At 41.2% G+C, this 12301-nt stretch overlaps 1 protein-coding gene across 1 annotated transcript; it reads left to right on the top strand.

Moving 5' to 3' along the window:
- Positions 1-3080: 3080 nt before the first annotated feature.
- Positions 3081-9410, top strand: LOC147611362 (uncharacterized). Its single transcript, XM_086784897.1, has 4 exons — positions 3081-3116; positions 3217-3448; positions 3528-3777; positions 9381-9410. The coding sequence occupies exons 1-4, from the start codon at positions 3083-3085 to the stop codon at positions 9408-9410; spliced, it is 546 nt and encodes a 181-aa protein (XP_086641023.1). The 5' UTR covers positions 3081-3082.
- Positions 9411-12301: the final 2891 nt, after the last annotated feature.

The following is a 12301-nucleotide window of genomic DNA, read 5'->3' as shown; positions in this document are numbered from 1 at the left end:
CATTTAGCCGGTCATCGTACGCGAGTTTTTTAAGGTGAGATCTTTTATTACTTAAGATCTCCCTTATTCGCATCCTTCCCCATACATCCGAGAATGTAGCATGTGGGGGATTGGGGTACCGACTATGTACAGCCTCTATCACCTCCCCAACTAATTGGCTATTTTGATCTTTAAATTTAATAAAACAATTTCTATATGAGTTTGATACTACCCCACGCATGTACTCCATTACCTCCCTCCCCCTCGCATCCATCACTATCCCGCCCCTATCCGTCACATCATAGCAAACCACTCTCTCCATCTCTCTCATCTCCTCCTCTTCCGAACTGTCTCCTCTAACTCTTCTCCCTCTATCTCCTCTCTCACCGCGTGCCCTACTACCTCCCCCACCTCCCCCACCTCCCCCACCAAAGCACCCGCCGCATCCTCCACTCCCACTCTTCCTACTGCTGCGGGTGGAGTCACGACTGGGGGATTGTCTACGTGACGGTGGCTGTGAGCCCTGACGTGACGGTGGCTCTGAGGGAGCACGTGATGGTGGCTGTGAGGGTGTACGTGAGTGTGTCTGGGACGAGGTATGTCTCCTCGGTGGACGTGGAAGAGGAGAAGCTGCATGCCGTCTCGTCAGACTCGGAGGAATAGACGGCACTGGAGTGCCCTGGATACTCGCGGTAGGGGTATAGACACCAGGCAGGGAAGGAGGGGGATGGGCATACATATACTCTGTAAGCTCAACCGGACCAGGTTGGCGCCCAAAGTGATTCATCATCTCCATCAACCAATTGCTGTACGCAAATGGATCGGATGAAGAACCTGGAATATCCATAAAGAACCTGCAACAAACATCTTCATGTACATCATGGGCTGTCTCTTGACTCACACAAATTAAATCATTCAAGTCAGTTGCTTGCAAATCATGAAATCTGAAACGCCGCAGTTTTCTGTCTGCAGAAACGCGTGTATACACCCGTCAAAAAACGCGTGTATACACCCGTCCAAAAACGCGTGTATATGCGCGTGAACATACTCTGCAGACAGGTTACACGCGCTCCTACACGCGTTCGTACACGCGACCTGCGAGAAAATTTTCTCGAAAAGACCGACCCCCCGACAAAGACAGAATGTCCTTATAAAAGGACCAGCCATTGTCGCCCCTGTCAGGATGCAGTAACCCAATCGTGTGCAAAAAGACAAACCCAAAGAGCAAAGAGCAAAGTAAACAAATCTGACAAAAGAGACAAGGCACAAGACAAAGTGACTCACCTCTGAAAAAGTGAGTCTTCTCTGCTCCTTCTCTGCTCCCTCCTTCTCCCGTGTGTGTGCTCCTTTCTCTGCTCCCTCCTTGCTGTTGGAAGAGGCGAAAACAGGCAAAAACGCATGCACTGTTGATTTCTTAGTTCAAAATCTATATTTGGGGAAGGCGGGCTATTTTTAGTTTAAACATACCGCCGCGTTTATATTCGCGTTTATAAACCCGGGTATATTCGCGTGTATATGATTTTAGCTGCGTTTATACACGCGTTTTGCAGAAAGTAGCCGCGTGAATACACGCTCTTTTTAGGAAGTAGCCGCGTGAATACACGCAATTTTTAGGAGATAGCCACGTGAATACACGCGATTTTGTGCTTTCATTAAAAACATATAATGATTTTGTGTTTTCTGATTTGTACACAGGATGTCATCAACCTCTTCAAGCAGTTCTGGGGAAGATGAGACAATGCGTCATCGTAATCGCGATGTGTGGTTGGGACAACGGATCAAATGTATGTGTAATCGATGTCAAGGATGCATTGTACGAGCACGTCGAATTACCTTGAATCACATCTCCATGTATGGAGAATGGAATCAAACAGGTTTAGAGGTGAGTAGATGTAAGTTGATGGTATTCAAATGACTCATGGTATCCAAATTAAATTAATAGAGTTGTAACATATAATTTGATAAATTGAAGCAGGATGCAGTACCACACCCTAACATGGTACCCTACGCGCGACGAGAGCACGTAAAGCGTCGACGAGATGATGCTGGAGCTTCGGGATCTATTGTCAGAGATGAGTGGAAAAGGGACGACAATAGCCCTGCACCCCACGAAGTTGTGGAAGAGGAGGTGCTTGATGATATGGTGCAGAATCTTTTTAAGGATGATCCCAAAGGTATGGACGACGATTATAAGGCTTCATCGACACCGGTGTTTGAAGGGTGCACATTCTCAGTTTTACGTGCTTCACTTGAACTACTTAATATACAAACAGTTTATGGATGGAGCAATGCAAGTCTTGACGCATTGTTGAAGTAAGCATTGTTACTTACAAATTTGAATTAGTGGTTTAAGGTTTAAGATTTAAGACTAATTATAATTGATGATATTGAATGCAGGCTATTATCAAACATGCTTCCAAAGGAAAATAGACTACCCACCTCAAGAGACATAGCGAGGCGCTATGTGACATCTCTTGGAGGACTGGATTATGATAAAATACATGCATGCGTCAATGATTGCATTCTCTTTCGTGGGACGCATAAGGAGGCTCTACATTGTCCCACTTGTGGTGAAGCAAGGTACAGAACAGATATGAAGAGTTTTGATGTACCTCGTAAAGTCTTGCGACACTTTCCTATAATTCCTCGCATCAAACACATGTTCAAGTGCAAATCCATAGCAGAGCTCATGTCATGGAATTCCTCACATCGATCGGATGATGGCATGTGGAGAATTCCCGCAGACACTCCTGCTTGGAAGTATATTGAAGATGAGTGGCCCAGCTTTAAAAAAGAGCCCAGAAACTTGAGACTTGGCCTGGGTATGAATGGAGTGAATCCATTTGGTTTCAAAAGCACCGCATACAGCGTGTGGCCAGTTGTGTTGGTGAATTACAACCTTCCACCATCAATGGCGATCAAGAAGGGACATCTTATGTTATCCCTTCTAATTCCAGGGAAACATAAAGTCAAGCATATGGATGTTTATCTTGAACCACTGATTGATGAGTTGGAGGAACTATGGAGAGGTGTTGCGGTGGTGGACATTAGTAGGCCTCCCTCCTCTCGACACTTCGACTTAAAAGCAGTGTTGATGTGGACAATGCATGACTTTCCAGGATACAGCGATTGTTCTGGTAAGAATTCTAATTACCTCCCTACTCTATTACTATTGGCTATATATATTAATTAGACGGTTTGACTTTATTATTCTAACTTTTATTTATATTTTAACAGGTTTGAAAACATCGGGTAAACATGCATGTCCTGTTTGTGGCCCTTCGTTAGTACATGAGTATGCTGATGGTTTGTGTAAGACTATATTCGATAATCATCATCGATTTCTCCCCTCAGATCATCCTAAATATGTTGCTAGTAAGAGTAACATTCCTCCACAAACACTTCGTGCAAAAGATTGGAAGCGTATTTGGGAGTCTACAACTATTCTTCCTCCAGATGGCATGAACAGGTATAGTGATGTTTTTTCAATCTTGTTTTGTGTAGTCTCTAATTGGATTAAAGGTCACATAGAGCAATCCCTTGTGCAGGTACTCCATTTTTTTCCGGCTGCCATATTGGACCCATCTTAAGATCAACCATCTTCTTGATCCCATGCACATCTTCAAGAATGTGGGATCTGGTATTTGGGAACATATTACTGGTAAACGAGACAATGTTAGCGTACGTGAGGACTTGCGGGTCGCAGGACGTATGCGTCAAGCTTGGCCACGAGAGGTGGGTGGGCACGTTCGTCTTCCGCCTGCACCATGGATTATATCAAAGAAAGAGGAGAAGCAGGTAAAGCAGGCCATCACCACTTTGCGTACTCCCACTGGATGCATGAGATCATTGAAGGGAGCCTTTACAACCACTAAGAAAAGAGGCGTTCAGCAACTATATGGGTTGAAGTCCCACGATTGGCACAAGATGCTTCAAGTAACTGTTTTCCAAGTCTTGTACGTACGTTGAAATTAAATTTTGTAATGCCATAAACCATACATACATGTGCTCTTATGTGCGCAGTTCATACTACCTACTAGCATCGACCATTGTGCGAATAAGAGTTTGAAAAAATGTATTTATAAGATGGGCAAGCTTGTGAGGTATGTAAAACCCATGCTCAGATCACCCTTCATTATACCTTGCAAAATGAACGTGCATGAGGTATAACGTACTATTTATTTATTTTTCAGATATGTTAGTTCCAAAGCAATTGATCCAGCCACGTTGGGGATGATGCACGTATTATGGCAGTGGAGGTGGTTTGTTTGGTAGAGGAGACTTTTCCGCGAACCATTCTCACAAGTCAACTACATTTCATTGTGCATTTAGTGGAGGAAATTGCTTTATGTGGTACTGTGCATGCACGTTGGATGTTCTTCCTAGAGCGCTTCATGAAGACCTTAAAAGACTTTGTGAGGCAAAGTGCAAGGCCTGAAGGAAGCATGGCCGAGGGTTGGTTGATACAAGAGTCTCTTGTATATATTTCAGAATTTCTTGGTCAGGTGGACAGCTCTTTGCCACGACTATGGAGCAATGAAGAGGACTTGAGGATGACCTCTATTGTGCCTCAAGGAAAAGGACAGAGTAAAGTAATTGACAGAACATTGATTGATGATCTCAATTTCACTTGTATCCTTAATAGTGATGTGATGAGCAGATGGGTTACAAGATATGAGGATGCAAAGACAAAAAGGCAAGCAGAAAGAGCTCTCTTTCGGAGGCAACATGGCTCTCGGAAGGCGTACCCTAAGCATCTAGCAACACTTCCGAATGATATCCATGTTGATTGGTTGCATGAGGAAATGGAGAGAGCAGAGAGCGACGAGGGGCTGCATATCACGGCGGAAGAATGGGAGTATGCACGAGGATGCATGTCAAAGGTACATAGAACTAATGTTTTGCATTAGTTGTAAGTGATTTGCTTTTAATATTTATTCACATTGCTTACACAAATATTGCTTCTTTTTTGGTCCAGTGCACTATGTTCAATGCTATATGGTGTGAAGGCAAGCATTTTCGAACACAAAGAATTGATGAAAAGAGAAATACACAAGATTGCGGTGTCATTAGTAGCTTTGAGGGAGCTAATGCAAAAATGGATGATTATTGTGGCATAATCCAAGACATATTTAGGCTTGACTTTCGTCGCTTCTTTGTGTATGTTTTGGATGTCCAATGGCAAATGAACGTGGTAGAAAAAGGGCCTGATGCAACGATAAAACGCCATGCAAGTGGATATGTAACTATTGACTCTACAAAGTTCTGGCAAACAAAGAAAGATAGGCTCGTATTGCCACAACAATGTGAGCAGGTATGCATTTTTTTACTAATGTGTTTCATGTACATATATATCTAAGCTCGCGTACCCCTTGACTTTTGATATGCTAATTAATTACTGTACTGTGTGTATTTGAGTAGGTTATCTATCTACCAATGGTGCATGACATCAAATGGTGGTACGTCATCCCTATTGCACCACGTTCCAAAGTGATGTATAATACATTCACTGATATGGAGCATATGGAGGATGTAACAAGCCGCAATGAAGATGACGTCGAACATGCCATTGAAGATGTTGTGATCGATGATCAAGAAATAAGAGATGATCGTGATAATGAGGATGAGCATGCCATTTCTCATGATCATGAGAATGACCCTACCATTGAGGATGATGGTGATGTTGATGAGGATGATCAGGACATCGATACCATTATCAATGGAGTACAGAATATCGATAGTGGAATAAATTTAATCGTAGCCTTACCAATTGATCAAATGGATATTGATGTTGATCGTTTGGCAAGGATGGATCTTATTGAAGATGAGATCGAACCCTAACCAATCCGTCACTGTATGTTCTAAATTGATGACATTTCTATCATCTCATATGCATGATTTATTTTTGAATATATTTCATTGTTGTAAATGCATGTAGTAGGATTGTGTAATGATGTATACTGTAATGTACTATGAGATGGTTTAAGGAAAATAGTTTTTAATTTTGTTAAGGAATTCAGATTTTTTTCAGTTTTTCTCTGCCATGCGTGTATTAATCCGTGTATAGTGGCGTGTATTTGTCCGTGTATAATAGCGAGTATTACCCCGTGAATATTATCGTGTATTTATGCGTGTATTACTGCGTGTATATAAACGCGTTTATACACGCGTTTATAAATGCAAATATACACGCGAACTTAAATGCTAAAATACACGCGTCCGATTCTATTCAAATACAAGCGCGACCATACACGCGTTCGTAATTTATCGCGTGTATGAAACGCGTGTATGGCAGCATTGTCTTGTAGTGTCACAGTTGGTATCAGAGCCAATTGGCTATTAAAGTTCAACTGAGAAGCCAAATATGTCAAAAATTTATCAAGTAGCACAAAAAGGTTGTAATTGTGTATATAATTCATACAAATTGATATTCAAACTAGTTTCGTAAATTAGTAATTGGGTCTTCAAATGGAAGTACCGCAATTATATGGAACCTTGACTTGCTTAAGGCAAAGACATGATGGTATTTACCTTAGAGTTCCAAGTATCATGACTACCCATATATACCGAGGGTATAACTGCAGCTCTTTACCAGCAATATATACGAGTGAATCTAAGACTTGAAATTATAAGCGTTAATGCTATCCAGATGATGATTTTGAATGTGGTTGATATGATTTTTAATTCTGTTTGAGAATTGATGAATTGATTTGGATGCTGATTGAAAAATGATGATTTTTGAAATTTAATTGAAATATAATAACCTCAACGAAACCACAATGAGGATGAATGGGACGAGTCCCTGTGATGATATTCATACCTGGAATGATGATAATGAATTCAGCAAATCACTATGAGATTAGTGGATTGTGCTGGCAGATTGCTACTGTTAACACTTGACCGGTAGATCAAGTTAAGGGATGACAAATTGAGCACTTACTTGATTGAAATTTTCGTGGAGGAATGTTCAGAAAGAAATTTTCGGTCTAATGGACCATTATCGCGTTAAAAATATGAATGTTATGATCTGAATGAATTATATTTAATGATGAGTTCTATATAAGGGATATCTATCCCAGTATTCTGTTGGGTTGACCATCAGAATATAAGGAACCCCAGAATAAATTGGATCTTAAGAAAAAGAGTTGTCCTCTACTTTGCGAGATGAGGACATCTCGCATTTTTAAGTGGGGTAGAATGTAAGATTCTCCTCCAGCCTTCAAGGTATACAGGAGTAAGAATATCCCTTTTTGATCTTATAATTATTCCTTCTCTGAAATAAAAGAAAGATTCTGTTTAAAAAAGGAAGACCCTTTCCCTAGAATACTTCTCAGTAGTCCCACCTGTTTTAAGGATTCAGAACAATGAGTTTAGAAGTGAAAATTGGTGTTTTGGATACCAAGGTTTTGGTCTTCATTCGAATACGGCCCAAAAGAAGTTATTTATCTCTTGGGGAGTATAAAAAGTTATCCCCCAGATATTGTGAGCCTTATCTGAATTCAAAGAAAGTAAGTGACTTAGCGTACGAGCTTCTTTTACCTCCTCATCTCAAAGTTCATAATGTATTTCATGTAAGCCTTCTATAGAAATATGTGCCAAACCCAAATCATGGAAAGACGGTAAAACTTCAGTGGCAAGATACCATTGGCTTCTAGGTTACGCTAGCTCCTTCCTTTATATAAGTCATAACTTTTACTTGTCACTCATAGTAATCTTACTTCCATCGACCCCCTTTCTTTCTTAATCTCCTTCATGGCTTGGTTTTATCCATGATGATTTCTCACCTTCAAGACGCAAGCGAGTCTGTGAAAAAGGATTTTATAGGCGAGTCTGTGAAAAAGGATTTTATAGAACTGTATGAGTGCTCACTCTTCCCTCACTTGGGAACTTCTATAGCTCCGACCAAATGGAGGACCTGGCGAGATATAACTAGGGTAACACCGTGGGGGCGACAGCACTTCTGTAACAATGTCCGCTTGGCTATGGTTATTGAAGCCTTGGGTTTGGGTCCCCGATACTATTGCGTGATGAGATCAAAGCATGGTGGATTTTCTGAGCGGGTCTTCTTACTAGCGTGATTTCTTCCTCACCAGAAGATATGCCTTTATCCCATTTTCGGCTTGCCTCTCAGAGGTCCTTTTGTTAGATCACCTCATACCACTGAGGTAGGTGCGGCAATAACTAGCGGAATTATTCCCATAGATGAGTTACCTTATACGTGTGCAGCTTGTGAGTGCTACTTTTGTGACCATATGATGGACGGGCTTATGGAAGTGTAAAAAGTTCTTCTATCTTTACTGTATATGTTCCAAGAATGAATAAAGTTGAAATCTTTGTTCTTGTTTTGAATCTTGCTCTCTTTGAGACTTTTCTTGGTGGTTAATCTTAATTAAATTTTTTCTCTAAGTCTCATATTCGTGCATCTTGCGAAATTATCCCAAGTTTGCGAGATGAGGACATCTCGCGTTTTTCAAGTGGAAGAGTGTAAGATTCCTCCCCAGCCTCTCAAAATGTCCAGCATATTCCCCTGTAATCAATTCCCTCTTCAGAAATATAAGAGATCTCACACAATGGAGGATAAGGAAGAGGAATATGAAGAGGGGCTCTTGGGTTCTTTGATGGTTCCACATTAGTTCCAATGGAGTATAAGGATGATGATGAAGACGAGGATGAAGTGGGGGGCTTTGGTGCTTGATGGTCCCATAAATGTAGGTCACCATGATGCTTTACAAGTAGGAGACAACTTTGCCATGAATTACAAGGGTAATGATGTAGAAGGTGCATATTTTTGGATTCTAAAATGTGCATTATGAAGGAGCTTAACACAAATTCACATAAGGATGCATGGGGAAACTATGTCCTAGTTGGTCCTTGCATGGTAAAGGGGTACTGGTATGAGTGTCGCGAGTACCAGCATATTTCTGTCATGTACTCACATTTGGTGAGGGCCATCAAGTTCCCCAGGGAACCAATTATAGGTGGAAGAAAATTCTTTATGCTTTCATGTGAAGTACATGAAGCCATCTACAAGAATAACAAACCTTTTGAGGTTTAGCTATCTTTGGAACTATGGATCTAGTAAATCATCCACTTTTGAATTCCATTAAATTTTGTTCTCTTTTCTATCATGCTAGTGTGATACTCTCTCTATCTGAAATGATCTTATCTAAGTAGTTATAATAATTATCTTCTATGCCAGATGTGATGGTGTAATTGTCAGCTTTCAATCTCTTGCACTTAAGTCATCACTTAAGATGTATTGTGATACTTACATGAACATGTTATTATGATACCAAAAACTCTCATGTACTACTACATGTGAGTTTCTTGATGCTGTAAAGAAGTTTCTCAGGGGATTTAATTCAATTTGTAATGCTTTAATGCAAGTTTTTTTAATGTAGTTTCAGAGGGCTTTGAAGCAGTTTAACTAAGCTTTAAAGCATTACAAAACTTAAGACTTTGAAGTAGTTTCACAATGCCTTAAAGCAATCTCTTAGTGATTTAAAGCATATAAAACTTTGGGTTTATGTTATTTAAGTAAGTTCAGCTACTACTGCTAGGTGCACTTAATTCTTACAGTGGCTATGAATATTCAAATCACCAAGCTTCTCAATTATCACTAACATTGAAAAATGAGAAACAACTTGAATAGGATTTATACCTTAGGTAGAAGATCCAGCTTTGTATATTCAAATAAGTGGATATACAAAAAGTATTTTATGTATTGCAAAATCTAAACATAGAAGGTTCAACTTTGTATATTCAAATAAGTAGATACAAAAAGTGTTTAATATATCACAAAAATGCATAAGATAGAAAAAAGAACATTGGTATTTTCATCATCCTCCAAATATATCCTCGTAATGCACTACTTTGTAGCCCCAATTGAACATCTTCTTGATGTAGAGCTATTTTGATCATCTTCCTCTACAACAAATGCATCTCTTTAATCCTTTGAGAGGAGCCGATTCCATAGCCAATGTGTGTCATAAGAAAAGTAAACACTCAAGACATGCTAGAAACATGGATTTAAAATTTGGTAGTATGTGATATGTCCCATTTCTATTGAGAAAACACTTATATAAACTATCATCTAACAAGATTTGTTTTGATTGGTTTTACTATGGGAATGCCTCATTGAAAAAACTCCAATACTTTGAAGAAGACTGGCTTCCTACCCTCAAATTCAAAGTTTGTAGTCTTGCAAAACTCTTGGCTGAGTAAACCTTTAATCATAGTCTATAATTTTAGAAAATGGGCTATCAATCGTTGTTTGGTGGATGACATCACTACAAGGGATCGGGCTCATACCCGCGCTCCTAGCCGCTAAAAATGACGTGAAAAAAAGTAGCGGGCCCGTGTATTAGCGCGTGTATCATCGCGGCCACAGACATGCGTGTAAAAGTGCGTGTATAGGACCTCTCAGATGCGCTTATACACGAGTGTGTAGCCGCGTTCTTTTCACGGACGCATTGATACATGCGGCTATACACGCCTTTTTTTAATTTAGACGCGCTTATACACGGGTGTATAGCCGCGTTCTGTTCAGTTCAGATGTCTCAGACGCGTTTATACCTGCGTCTATACACGCGTTTCTTTAATTTAGATGCGCTTATACACGCGTAATTGTCAGTTTTGATGCATTAATACACGCGTATTTTACAGAGTATCCGCGTAAATACACGCGAGCTTTAGCAGTTCTGACGCGTTTATACACGCGAACAGAGAGCAAAAAAAAAATCTAGAGAGTGCTATTTGGTGCCTGAATACTGTTCCAGCATTCCAGCACCCAATAGCACTCTCTGGATTTTTTTTTTGTGCATTAGAAGACCATCCCATTAGACCATCCACGAAGAACATATGCACGAGGGAGATTAAGACAAGAACGACATGAATGCATACATTGTCAATACACGATTCAAGACAGACATGAATGTAATACTATCGATCAATCAATTCAATATTACTATCAAAATTTCATACATGTATACAAGGGAGTCCATATCTCGAAGTAGCCCATGGCTTCAGTTTACAAAAAAATATATACAATCACATCCTCAATATGGAATGTGATACTATAAGTCTGAGTACTACTCAGACCCAGATGATGACTCGGTGCTCCCTCCATGCTCAGATGAGCTCACATCAGTCGGAATGTCCGATGAGTAGTGCTCACGTCTACCCTTTGCAGTGGCGGCCGGTGGATCATCAGCAGCTTGTGCCTGTTCAAGTAATATATAGTATATAAGTATATATATATATATAATTCAATAAACCAAAATCATTCGTTTAGAATTTTCAAGTACCTGTCGACCGTATGGTCTCATGGCCATCTCAAACTGCGCGTCCGTAATACGTCCCTCGGCTCTGAAGATGGCCCACGTGTCACGTCTGCTATGCCGGCGAGCATACGCAGTATCGTGGGTTGTGGGCTTCCTCCCCGTAACCCGTCGCTGTATCATAATCAACACAATTTGTAAGATTAAAACAATCATAGAATCAATGAATTAAGTAAACAATCAAATAAAGTGGCAAGATACTTACGAACTCTGCCTCCCATGACTCGACGCCACCAGATCCGAAATGGGAAGATCCAATGGTCTCCATCTGGATCCGTCGTGCCTCCACATGCTGCCTGCTCTTCACGCCACCCTCTGCTCGTTTCTTTGCCTCCTTCCACTCGCGTTTGTGCGCAGTGGTGGCAGGTTTCTCGGCAGGATAGCCACCCGCAGCTACATTTAGCCGGTCATCGTACGCGAGTTTTTTAAGGTGAGATCTTTTATTACTTAAGATCTCCCTTATTCGCGTCCTTCCCCATACATCCGAGAATGTAGCATGTGGGGGATTGGGGTACCGACTATGTACAGCCTCTATCACCTCCCCAACTAATCGGCTATTTTGATCTTTAAATTTAATAAAACAATTTCTATATGAGTTTGATACTACCCCACGCATGTACTCCATTACCTCCCTCCCCCTCGCATCCATCACTATCCCGCCCCTATCCGTCACATCATAGCAGACCACTCTCTCCATCTCTCTCATCTCCTCCTCTTCCGAAGTGTCTCCTCTAACTCTTCTCCCTCTATCTCCTCTCTCACCGCGTGCCCTACTACCTCCCCCACCTCCCCCACCTCCCCCACCAAAGCACACGCCGCATCCTCCACTCCCACTCTTCTTACTGCTGCGGGTGGAGTCACGACTGGGGGATTGTCTACGTGACGGTGGCTGTGAGCCCTGACGTGATGGTGGCTCTGAGGGAGCATGTGATGGTGGCTGTGAGGGTGTACGTGAGTGTGTCTGGGACGAGGTATGTCTCCTC

The sequence above is a fragment of the Cibotium barometz genome, chromosome 47 (genome assembly GCF_041138505.1).
Source record: "Cibotium barometz isolate CiBa-2024 chromosome 47, ASM4113850v1, whole genome shotgun sequence".
Taxonomy (NCBI): Eukaryota; Viridiplantae; Streptophyta; class Polypodiopsida; order Cyatheales; family Cibotiaceae; genus Cibotium; species Cibotium barometz.
Note: the sequence above shows the minus strand (reverse complement) of the source record. Positions and strands in the feature narration are given on the sequence as shown.

Coding starts and splice junctions, on each gene's coding strand:
- LOC147611362 (XM_086784897.1), top strand. CDS start 3,083: ATGCATGACTTTCCAGGATACAGCGATTGTTCTG. Junction 3,117..3,216: donor AGGATACAGCGATTGTTCTG/GTAAGAATTCTA, acceptor ATATTTTAACAG/GTTTGAAAACATCGGGTAAA. Junction 3,449..3,527: donor CCTCCAGATGGCATGAACAG/GTATAGTGATGT, acceptor TCCCTTGTGCAG/GTACTCCATTTTTTTCCGGC.